Source organism: Pongo abelii, chromosome 8 (assembly GCF_028885655.2).
Source record: "Pongo abelii isolate AG06213 chromosome 8, NHGRI_mPonAbe1-v2.0_pri, whole genome shotgun sequence".
In the NCBI taxonomy this organism is placed as follows: domain Eukaryota; kingdom Metazoa; phylum Chordata; class Mammalia; order Primates; family Hominidae; genus Pongo; species Pongo abelii.
The window spans coordinates 27,688,700-27,701,182 of NC_071993.2; the positions used below are offsets into that span (position 1 = coordinate 27,688,700).

The following is a 12,483-nucleotide window of genomic DNA, read 5'->3' on the forward strand; positions in this document are numbered from 1 at the left end:
TGTCATTTGCAATATGGATGGAATTGGAAGATATTATGTTTAGTGAAATAAGCCAGGCACAGAAAGAAAAACTTCAAATGGTCTCACTTATTTGTGAGAGCTAAAAATTAAAACAATTAAACTCATGGAGATAGAGATACAATGAATAAGATCTAGTAACTGATAGCACAGCAGAGTGGCTATAGTCAGCAATACTTTGTTGTACATTTTAGAATAACTGAGGGAGTACAATTGGAATGTTTGGAACACAAAGAAATGATGAGTGCCTGAAATAATGGATACTCCATTTACCCTGATGTGATTATTACACATCATATGCCTGCACCAAAATATCTCATGTACCCCATAAATATGTATTTATTATATTTTTTATATTTTACAAAAATAAAGTGGGGATGGGAGTCTCGCCATCTTGCCCAGGCTGGTCTCAAACTCCTGGTTTCAAGCGAAGTTCCTGCCTCAGCCTCCTGGGATTACAGGTGTGAGCCACTGAGCCCAGTCTAACCCATGAATATATACACCTACTATGTGCCCATTAAAATTAAAAATTAAAAAATTAAAAATTAAAATACTGCTACAATCATTATCAGAAAAAGTTGAGAAAAAGAATTCATGGATGTTCTATAATTTTTTTTTCAAGTTTTCTCTTCCAATACTGGATCTTAATTAACTGAAATTTAAAAATTATTTCCACCAAAAATTTCAATCCAGTGAATTACAGTCAATGTGAAGAACAGACTTATTTGTTTGAAAATTATTCAGGCCAGGATCGGTGGCTCACACCTGTAATTCCGGCATTCTGGGAGGCCGAGGTGGGAGCACTGATTGAGGCCAAGAGTTTGAGACCAGCCTAGGCAACATATCAAGAACCCATTTTTAGGCTGGGTGCAATGGCTCACGTCCATAATCCCAGCACTTTGAGAGGCTGAGGCGGGCAGATCACTTGAGGTCAGGAGTTTGAAACCAACCTGGCCAACATGGTGAAACTCTGTCTCTACTAAAAATACAAAAATTAGCCAGGTGTGGTGGCACATGCCTGTAATCCCAGCTACTTGGGAGGCTATGGCAGGAGAACTGCTTGAACCTAGGAGGCGGAGGTTGCAGTGACCCGAGACTGCGCCACTGCACTCCAGCCTGGGTGACAGACAGAGACCCCATCTCTAAAAAACAAAAACAACAACAAAGAAGATCATTCAATTTTCCTGAACATTAATAAATGTTTCAAACATCGGGACTAGCATAAAAAGTGTTTTCTCTGCATTCCCATCCCATGTCTCCTAGAATATTTATAAATATATGTATATTATTAGTTATCATGGAATAGCTAATTATTATTAATTTTTCTTTGACTTTTCCAGAATTTTACCTATTTTTGAATTCATAAAAAATAGTTTAAAATACAAATGTTTAAACATTTTAGGGGTATATTTTCAAAATGAAAAATAGCATGTATATTTGCTACTAACGGAAGTTATACATTGAATTCTAATACACCACTTTGAAAATACACCAATCAGAAAATGTCATTTTTACCTCTTCTTGTCCAAATTGTTCCATAGAATCACAGTAAACTTCACTGTCTGAATCGCTTGTCAAATGCTGAATTCCTGCAACATCTTCAACATGATCATCATTTATATCTAAATATGAACAAAAGTGCAGATAGGGTAATTATACTATAGTAGAAGAAAAACAAATTTATTCCTTTGTTTTTTTGAGATGGAGTCTCGCTCTGTCACCCAGGCTGGAGTGCAGCGGTGTGATCTTGGCTCACTGCAACTTCTACCTCTCGGGTTCAAGTGATTCTCCTGCCTCAGCCTCCCAAGTAGCTGGGATTACAGGTGCCCACCACCATGCCCAGCTAATTTTTGTTCGTTTTGTTTTGTTTTTGAGATGGAGTTTTGCTCTTGTGGCCCAGGCTGGAGTGCAGTGGCACGATCTCAGCTCACAGCAACCTCCACCTCCCGGATTCAAGTGATTCTCCCGTCTCAGCCTCCCGAGTAGCTCAGATTACAGGTATGGGCCACCACACCTGGTTAATTTTGCATTTTCAGTAGAGACAGGGTTTCTCCATGTTTCTCCATATTGGTGAGGCTGGTCTCAAATTCCTGAGCTCAGATGATCCACCCAGCTCAGCCTCCCAAAATACTGTTCATTTTTGGTTTTTGAGATGGAGTCTCGTTCTGTCGCCCAGGCTGGAGTGCAGTGGCGTGATCTTGGCTCACTGCAACCTCTGCCTCCTGGGTTCAAGTGATTCTCCTGCCTCAGCCTCCAAGTAGCTGGGATTACAGGCGCACACCACCAAGCCCAGCTAATTTTTTGTATTTTTACTTGAGATGGGGTTTCGCCATGTTGGCCAGGCTGGTCTCGAACTTCTGACCTCAGGTGATCCGCCTGCCTCAGCCTCCCAAAGTGCTGGGATTACAGGCATGAATCACTGCATCCGGCCAACTTTTGTATTTTTAGTAGAGACAGAGCTTCACATTGTTGGTCAGGCTGGTCTCGAACTCCTGACCTCAGGTGATCCACCCGCCTCGGCCTCCCAAAGTGCTGGGATTACAGGTGTGAGCCACCATGCCTGACCTTTATTCCATTTTCAAAATTCATCAGCCTTATATTATTTTTATACTGAGAGACGAATTTATGAAGCCACACTTTTTAAAATTTACCAAAACTTTAAATTTAGTTGATAATTTTTATTTGAAAAGATTACAAAATATTTTTTCATTGAATTCCATAAAGACAGCCTAGATGAAATCTTTCTTATAAAATCTAATAACCCTATAAGAGAAAACTACCTACCAAGCAGGACGCCTAAATATAAGATCCAACTAGGCAAGTTTGGTTCTTATATTAAGAAATGACATTTCTTGGCCAGGCACCGTGGCTCACGCCTGTAATCCCAGCACTTTGGGAGGCAGATGAGGGCGGATCACAAGGTCAGGAGATCTAGACCATCCTGGCTAATACGGTGAAACCCCGTCTCTACTAAAAAATACAAAAAATTAGCTGGGCATGGTGGCGGGCACCTGTAGTCCCAGCTACTTGGGAGGCTGAAGCAGGAGAATGGCGTGAACCCGGGAGGCGGAGCTTGCAGTGAGCCGATATAGCGCCACTGCACTCCAGCCTGGGTGACAGAGCGAGACTCCGTCTCAAAAACAAAAAATTATGTTTCTCGGCCAGGCGCGTTGCCTCATACCTGTAATTCCAGCACTTTGGGAGGCCAAGGCGGGAGGATCACTTAAGGTCAGGAGTTCGAGACCACCCTGGCCAACATGGTGAAACCCCGTCTCTACTAAAAATACAAAAATTAGCTGGGTGTGGTGGCACATGCCTGTAATCCCAGCTACTGGGGAGGCTGAGAGAGGAGAATTGTTTGAACCCAGGGGGCGGAGGTTGCAGTGAGCCGAGATTGCGCCACTGCACTCCAGCCTGGGCGACAGAGCGAGACACCATCTCAAAAAAAAAAAAAAGAAAAAGAAATGATGTTTCTCACATGTACTTTATGTATCCCTAAAAATTAAAAAATAAGCCAGTGCATGGCTCAAACCTGTAATCCTAGCACTTTGGGAGGCCAAGGCAGGCAGATCACTTGAACCCAGGAGTTCCAGACCAGCCTGGGCAACTTGGCAAAACCCTGTCTCTACAAAAAATTTAAACATTAACTTGGCATGGTGGTACATGCCTGTAATCTCAGCTACTCAGCAGGCTGAGGCAGAATTGCCCAGGAGTTCAAGGCTGCAGTGAGCCATGACTATGCCACTGCACTCCAGCCTGGGCAACAGAAAGAGATACATATATAATCCTTGCCCTAATTCACTCTTTTTCAAAACTATAAATGCTTATAATATTAATAAGCCCTAAGATATTACTAAATAAGAGATTTTTAAATTCAAAACTGATTCTAAAGATCCTGTAATTATTAAAAGACTATTCATAGGAAAGAGGCTGGACACAGAATTATTTGGGGACAATACCTTGGTGAATGCAAACAGCAGATTTTCCAGTTTGCCCCAAGTTTTCTTCAATAGGCTTTACTTCTTCAGTGCTTCTGCCATTCAGGGAAGAACTGGCGTGAATGTCATTCTGTATATCCTGAACAAAGCCATCTTTATCATAGCCATTAGTGACAATGACTTCCAAATTCTTATGGTCTGCTGACTTCTTCATCATTTTCTTATCTTTTAAGAGAAAATGGAGAGATTCATAAAAGTTCACAGTAGGTCACCTTCTGCATACCATGTTTTAATATCCAGCTGTCATTTCCCTAACCTACCACAATCCCTTTGAAGGGTTTCCTACTTGGATCAAAGAGAAAGCGTGCTCCTTGAAATGGGGTTTACTATATGCTGAGAGCTCACCCAAACTATGTTGGCTTCAAAACTGTTTCAGTTTCCCTGTCAATCTTCTAGAATTTCCTTTAAAAATTAATCTCTCAAAGTCTTTTTACTCCCTTAGGCATAAGCAAATTGCTCTATGAGACCTAGCAGTGCAAAGGGGTCCACACAGCTGATAAAAAGGATCCTTAAAGAAGGCGCTATTTGTCATACTTTACTGGAAAGGGAAGGCAAAACTAAGTTATGCAGTTTTTTTTTTTTTTGAGATGGCGTCTCGCTCTGTCACCCAGGCTGGAGTGCAATGGCATGATCTTGGCTCACTGCAACTTCCGCCTCCCGGGTTCAAGTGATTCTCCTGCCTCAGCCTCCCAAGTAGCTGGGATTACAGGCACCCGCCACTATGCCTGGCTAATTTTTGTATTTTTAGTAGAGACGGGGTTTCACCATGTTGGTCAGGCTGGTCTCAACCTCCCAACCTCAGGTGATCTGCCCGCCTCGGCCTCCCAAACTGCTGGGATTACGAGTGTGAGCAACCGCGCCCGGCCGCAGTTTGTTTTAGTGTCTTTCTGTCTCCCCTTTTGAAAACAGTCTTCCTGTGTGTTATTGGTATTCTAACAGGGCCCTCAATGCTCTAAGCCATAATTCCAGTGTTCCTTCTTCATGAAAACTTATGCCTGTAGGCCGGGTGCGATGGCTCATGCCTATAAGCCCAGAACTTTGGGAGGCCGAGGAGGGCAGATCGCTTGAGGTCAGGAGTTCGAGACCAGCCTGGTCAACATGGTGAAATCCTGTCTCTACTAAAAATACAAAAATTAGGCGGGGTGTGGTGATGCATGCCTGTAATCCCAGATAATTGGGAGGCTGAGGCAGGAAGATGGCTTGAGGCTGCAGAGGGTGGCAGAGGCTGCAGTGAGCAGCGATCATACCACTGCACTCCAGCCTGGGCAACAGAGCGAGATTCTATCTCATAAAAAAACAAAAACAGAAACAAAAACAAAAAACACTATACCTTCATCCTATTCTCTGGATTCCATTCTATTTTTGGTAAGATATTGAGAGTCTAACTTGTCTTCTATCCTTAGTAACTTATGCAGATTCATGTTGGAAACAACACCTTAAAATAGCACATGTCTAATGCAGCATTTCAGGCCATCCATTTGGAGGAGTGGCCTATTCTTGTCAACCTTCAATTAACACCTATTCCATTTATGCATAAGGTTGGCTGTTCCTATACTATGTAGTAGAGCCTTTTGGTCCACAGCAAACCTGGTTATAAGGTCAACAGCTTACATCCCACCACTTGCTTTAATCTTCTACAATACCAAATCAGCCCAAATGTCTTCATATCCTCTTAGTTTATTTATTGTAAAATTACTAACTGATTTTCCAAACATTACCACTATCACTTTGTTCTGCTCCTTTCACTTCTTCTTGGGCCTCTTCTTCCTCAGACTCGGCTCCACTGTCACTGCTTTCAGCTTTACCATTAACGGTTTTGGCGTTTGGAGTAGAAGTGAGAACATTATCAAGATCTAAAACATGAAATGACCACTTAGTCACAATGTGATAATATACAATAATGCCATAATTTCCAAGTAATACTAATAAAATTTACAAATAACTAATAAAATAATTTTGAATTAAAATGTTATATATAATAGCATTATTTTCTTTGACTATAAACATACATATATTATAGACAAATTCCTTCAATTATCACTTTATGATCAAGCTATCTTAAATCTTTTCTGAATCAGGCAGAGGGTAAATTATTTTTAAGTCAATATCAATCAAAGTAAAGTTAGAGATCAATGGATCTTCATACATGGCAAATGAAGAGATACTTCCTATATGCTAGCATGCTGAAAACAAAAATATATTTTTGGTTCTACCAACAATCTCATCAATATTACAGTTGGGGTCCACTTTAAAAACTTTATTCCTGTATTACCTTTAGGGCTTCAGGTGCACAACTCACATTATCATGTCTTTATGATATTTAAGTTTTTTTCTTAAAGTATCCATTAATGTGATCAATCACTTACAAAAGCAAATTGTCCAAGTGGCCAAAGCTATATCCTGAGGGTAAGTACATCAGAGCTTCTCAACTTTAATGTGCATACAAATCTCCTGAGAGCTATTTAAGATGCAGATTCTGAATTAGTACGTCTAGGGTGATCTAAGATTCCAAACTTCTATAAAGATCACATTTGTTATCAATGCTGTTGGTTACTGGACACTGTTTTGAGAACACGGATTGAAAGACAATATTTTTGAGGTAACAATACTCCCCAAAATGATCTGCAAATTCACTGCAATCTCTATCAAAATCTAAGCTGGCATTTTTGCAAAAATTGACATGCAGATTCTAAAATTCATATGAAAATGCAAGGGATCAAGATTAGCCAAAACAGTCTTGAAAAATAACAAAATTGGAGGACTCATCATTCCTGATTTCAAAACTTACTGTATATGTATATTCTGAAAATGGCCATGTAAAACTGATACATCTGTTCTATTGGACCTAAACGGCTACTTTTAAGAAAATGCTTTGTTTAGAAAAAACAAGGCAAGACTACAAACTGTTTTGCAATTTGGTAATATCTTACAAAATTACAAACATCAAACATTTCTAATTCCATTTCTAATATTTCTCACGGATATGCTTTCACATATATGAAATGACAAATGTACGTGGTTATTCTCAGCAGTATTTTCTGAAGATCAAAGGAGCAAATAACCTAAATGTTCACCAGAATGGCTCAGGTTAAAAAAATTATGGTGCAGGTCCACAATCCCTTACTTACAACCCTTGGATCCAGATATGCTTTGAAATCTCAAGTTTTCTAATTTTGCAAAGGTTATATGGTATATATGCCATTTGGTATATTATATAACACATCCAATAGAGTCTAAGGCAGCTCTCACTAAAAAGAGAATATGATTTTTGCAGCAAAACATATAAATAGTTACATTAAAGAGGACAGAGACTCAAAATACCCTCGTTTTACTTCAGGTCAGGTTTTACTCCCCAGATTTTTAGTTCATATCAGACAGGTTTTGCTGCCAAATGAGTTTACCAAAAAACTTCTGGTCTTCAAAGATTTTTAAAATTGTAAGTTATAGCTAGGTAGCTGTGAGCCTGCACCTTTATTACTATTATTTACTCTTCTTTGTTTAATAATTAGCTGTTTAAATATCTGCCTCTGGCCAGTGGCTGGACACCACTACAGCAGATCCAGATTTATTTCCCTCTGCATCCCAACATGACTGACATATATAAAACATTTAATTTTTTTTCTGGCAGGGCACAGTTGCTCATGCCTTTAATTCCAGTGCTTTGGGAAGCTGAGTTGGGAGGATTACCTGAGGTCAGGAGTTTGAGATCAGCCTGGCCAACATGGCAAAACCCCAGCTCTACTAAAAATACAAAAATTAGCCAGGCATGGTGGTGTACACTTATAATCCCAGCTACCTGGGAGGCTAAGTCAGGAGAATTGCTTGAACCCAGGAGGTGGAGGTTGCATTGAGCCGAGATGGGACCACTGCACTACAGTCAATGTGACAGAGGAAGACTCCATCTCAAAAAAAAAAAAAAAAAAGAAAAGAAGAAAACATTTAGTTTTTACTCTGAATTGAATAAGCATGCCTTGTAAGAAGGACTACTTGTTAATATTTGACTTCTGTAAGCAAATCAGATGTAGAATGATGTGGTAGAGTTATGCCCAGCAAGCAGTCAGTACTACTTGTACATGGTTTATGACCGTGACAAGGACCGATTTCAGCACAGGAAGATTACTATTCTGAAATGCTGCCATTATTGTCAATTATTAAAAGATGTCTTATAAATAGCGATGTCAAGGGAAAAAAAGGGGATGCCAGGCGATTTTTATTTAAAGGGTATATAATTTTCTCATAAATTGACTCTTGTGGTCTCATTTCACTCTGCTTTCTAAAAAAAAAATTCAAGATCAAATGTTTAGTTAATACCAACAAATCTTGATTTTATTCAACTCCTACAAGTATGCAAAACATAACCCTTTCAATCCTTTGTGTACATGAAGACAAAATTCTAAAACAAAAAAAAAATAGAAATTGTAATCCATGCAGAGATGCTTGAACCGAAATAAAGAAAAAAAAAAAACAAGCTAAATGAATTAACTGTCTTGCATTAGCTTACTATGCTACAGTTAAACCATAACCTAAACACATCCATTTTTTATTTCTTTTTTTGTTTTTTTTTTTTCTTTTTTTTGAGACAGCATCTCACTCCGTTGCTCAGGCCGGAGTGCAGCAGAGTGATCTCGTCTCACTGCAACCTCCGCCTCCTGGGTTCAAGTGATTCTTGTGCCTCAGCCTCCCAAGTAGCTGGGATCACAGGCGTGTGCCACCATGCCTGGCTAATTTTTGTGTTTTTTGTAGAGACGGGGTTTCACCAAGTTGGCAAGTCTGGTCTTGAACTCTTGACCTCAGGTGATCTGCCCGCTTTCGCCTCCCAAAGTGCTGGGATTACAGGCATGAGCCACCACACCTGGCCAACATATCCATTTTTAAATTAGCTAGTAAATCATTGAATTCTAAGTACTATTAATGTAATTTTCAAAGCAAAATAGAAAACATGATCTATCAAAATAAAACCATGAATTCTGCTATAATTTCGAATATACTAAGTAAACTACCTGGTGTATTTTAATAGCTTACCACTTAAGGGTTAAAATTTTAAGGGTTTATAATGTTTTGGAACTTCATACAATGTGTTTGCTCGGAATGAAAACTCCTGGGTGACAAGATTGTAAGTTCTATAAGTTTGTGCAGAATTCTTTTGATATGTAAATTTTAAACAAAACTTTTACATGATTTCATGATTCCTACCTTCTAAACATTTAGAGATTTTCTCCAGTCGGACTGGCGCATGAAAGTAAGAAAAAAAATCAGACATACAAATATTAATATGTGTATAATATATCAGTTGATGAATTTAAAAATAGGTAAAATAGTCCAACCTGAGGTTATATCAGAACTCCTGCCACTCTTTTTGTCCTCGACAATTTCATAAAATGGACCTATGACACGCAGCAATTCTTCAACTTTCTCAGTCATTGGCATAGTTTCAATAATCTGTAATCAAAAGAAACAAATATTGTGAAATCACAAACTCTTAATTTGATCTCTACCAGTATCAAATAATCTCCTATTTCCAATCTGTCAATAATTTTAAGATTTGATGTTCATAATAGACTCTCTGAAGGATCTACATTAATTACATACTTAATGTATACACACTGTGGCCGGGTGAGGTGGTGGCTCATGCCTGTAATCCCAGCACTTTGGGAGGCCAAGGCAGGAGGATGGCTTGAGCCCAGGAGTTTGAGACCAGCCTTGGCAACATAGCGAGACCCTGTCTCTATAAAAATTTTTTAAAAAACATTAACCAGGCACGGTGGTGTGTGCCTGTGGTCCCAGCTACTCCAGAGGCTGAGGTGGGAGGATTACATGAGCCTGGGAGGTCGAGGCTACAGTGAGCCATTATGGCACCACTGCACTCCAGGCTTGGTGACAGAGATGCCATCTCCAAAAATTAAAAAATAAAATAAAAGTAAGCCTTTAAAAAAAGTATATACACTCCTAGAAAAGCTTCAAGTATATTAAAGATCTAAAAGTGTTCTCATTTTGAAGACTATTTTACAGGAGCTTCATGTAAAATTTTATATAATAACCTATACATTGTGTGTTAAAGCTAGGGGGCGCGGTGCAATGGCTCACACCTGTAATCCCATCACTTTGGCAGGCCAAAGCAGGAGGAGGATGGCTTGAGCCCAGGAGTTTGAGACTTGCCTGGGCAACATAGTAAGGGCCCATCTCCACAAAAAAAATTCTCTAATTATCCAGACATGGTGGTGCACGCCTGTAGTCCCAGCTACTCGGGAGGCTGAGGTGGAAGGATCTCTTGAGCCCAGGAAATTGAGGCTGCAGTGAGCCATGATCGCACCACACTGCACTCCAGCCTAGGCAACAGAGCGAGATCTTGTCTCCAAAAAAATAAAGGAAACAAACAAAAAAACTAGGGGCTTTCATTAAATGAAACAGAAAACTGAAGTTAGAGTAAAATTATGATGTCTGTTCTTTAACAATAAGGTAGCGTAGTATTTCTAACAGGGCACAAAAGTAAAGTAGGAAATGGTAATCACTTTCAGACACCTTCATAAATATGGGCCAATTTAGAATCATCAAATTTAAAGAGCAAGGTAAATTAACTGAAAAGGTATTTAAATAAACAGCCATCAATTGGTGACTGATCAAAGAAATTAAAGTACTTCTAGATTTGAAATATTTTGCAGATATTAAAAAGAATAAAGTCAGCTCTGTGTGTGCTAATCACAGGATGTTTAATATGATAACAGGGGCCAGGCGTGGTGGCTCACACCTGTAATCCCAGCACTTTGGGAGGCTGAGGTGGGAGGATCACCTGAGGTCAGGAGTTTGAGACCAGCCTGTCCAACATGGTGAAACCCCATCTCTACTAAAAATACAAATATTAGTCGGGCTTGGTGGCATGCACCTGTGATCCCAGCTACTTGGGAGGCTGAGGCAGGAGAACTGCTTGAACCCAGGAGGTGGAGGTTGCAGTGAGCCAACACCACACCACTGCATTCCAGCCTGGGCAACAGAGTGAGACTCTGTCTCCAAAAAAAAAAAAAAAGATACCAGAACTGGCTCCCTCTCTCTCTCTCTTTCTTTTTTTTTTTTTTTTTGGAGACAGAGTCTCGCTCCATCATCACCCAGGCTGTAGCACAGCGGCACGATCTCGGCTCACTGCAACTTCCACCTTCCTGGTTCAAGCAATTCTCACCTTCAAGCAATTTCAGACACCTTCATAAGTGATTCGCCCACCTCGGCCTCCCAAAGTGCTGGGGTTATAGGTGTTAGCCACTGCGCCTGGCCAAAACCCTAAAATTCTTGTTCAAACAACATGCTTTTATTTCTAAACCAAATACAAGATGGATCATTGGTGGTCTATGGTAGTCAGCAACTCTGATAGGATTACATGCTCATCAACACCATTCCCCACTGTGTTATATGTGTAGGAGGAGGTTGTTGAGAGAGATTACACAGAATGAACTATGTTAACAATAACTGGGTCTAGTGATTGTAATTTAATTTTACAGCTTGTAGTAAATTATCTGATTGCTGCTCCTCTGAATGTACTGTGAAAGGAATGCTTTAATCACAAAATTTCTTTTTGCTAAAGGAAACATTTGTTATGAGTCTAAGGCCATGTGGAGGAATGTTTTATTGTTTATTATAAATATCTGAGTTGTAACATATTTGAATTATAATAATAATTGAGATAGATTCAAACCAAGAGAAATGTTTACTTTAATGTGACCAAGTCACAACTAATAAATGGCAGAGAAATAATTCAAACATAAATCAGCACCCTTTACACTATCCCACACTGCCGAAATATAAAGACTTCAGTTAGCAGAATCTAGTAAGCCAATCGCATACCACATCCTGACCACCAAGCAACATCTCTACTTCTCAAGGCTTATTAAAAGATCTCTTTCTTAACTTTGTCCTTATTTTTAAGGCTACTAAATTCAGCATTTGGGTTTCTCATGCCCCATAGGGTAAAAGAGTAAACTGTGCACTGAAATGTCAGAACGAAATAAAAGGCATGTCCATTGGCACTAAGCAAATATTAACTGAGTATTCATTCTCTCAACAAACCAGAATTCTAGTAGTTAATATAGTGAAGACACAGTAGCCAAAACAAGACACATCCAAAATTGATGAAGTTACTCTCTTTGTTTTTTCTTTTTCTTTTAGATTCAGAGGGTACATGTGCAGGTTTGTTACAAGGGTATACTGTGTGATGCTGAAGTTTGGGCTTCTATTGATCCAGTCACCCATACAGTAAACAGTACCCAACAGGAAGTTTTTCAGCCCTTGCCTCCACCCTTTTGAAGAGGTTATTCTCTGAGGAAGAAACTTTAAACATATACAAACCAAGAATGATCTCAGCCATTTGCAAAATTATCTCCCTAACACCAATACTGAAATACAAGAAATGGTGCACATGTACACAGAGATACAGACTACACACGCACACACAAACAAGCAGACACAGGCAAATCTCAGTCTA

The 12,483-nt window shown here is 39.5% G+C and overlaps 1 protein-coding gene across 28 annotated transcripts in view; it reads right to left on the bottom strand.

Annotated features, from left to right (window-relative positions):
* The window catches only part of ACBD5 (acyl-CoA binding domain containing 5), a 60,421-nt gene that overhangs the window by 32,020 nt on the left and 15,918 nt on the right, over nt 1-12,483 (bottom strand). For 15 of the 28 annotated variants that reach the window (XM_063727190.1, XM_054521743.2, XM_054521749.2 and 12 more), the window contains 5 exon segments: nt 9,341-9,455; nt 9,210-9,242; nt 5,735-5,869; nt 3,978-4,181; nt 1,534-1,640 (listed from right to left, as the gene is read on the bottom strand). In XM_063727190.1, the coding sequence (XP_063583260.1) occupies nt 1,534-1,640; nt 3,978-4,181; nt 5,735-5,869; nt 9,210-9,242; nt 9,341-9,455 (594 nt within the window). 28 annotated transcript variants of the gene reach the window in all.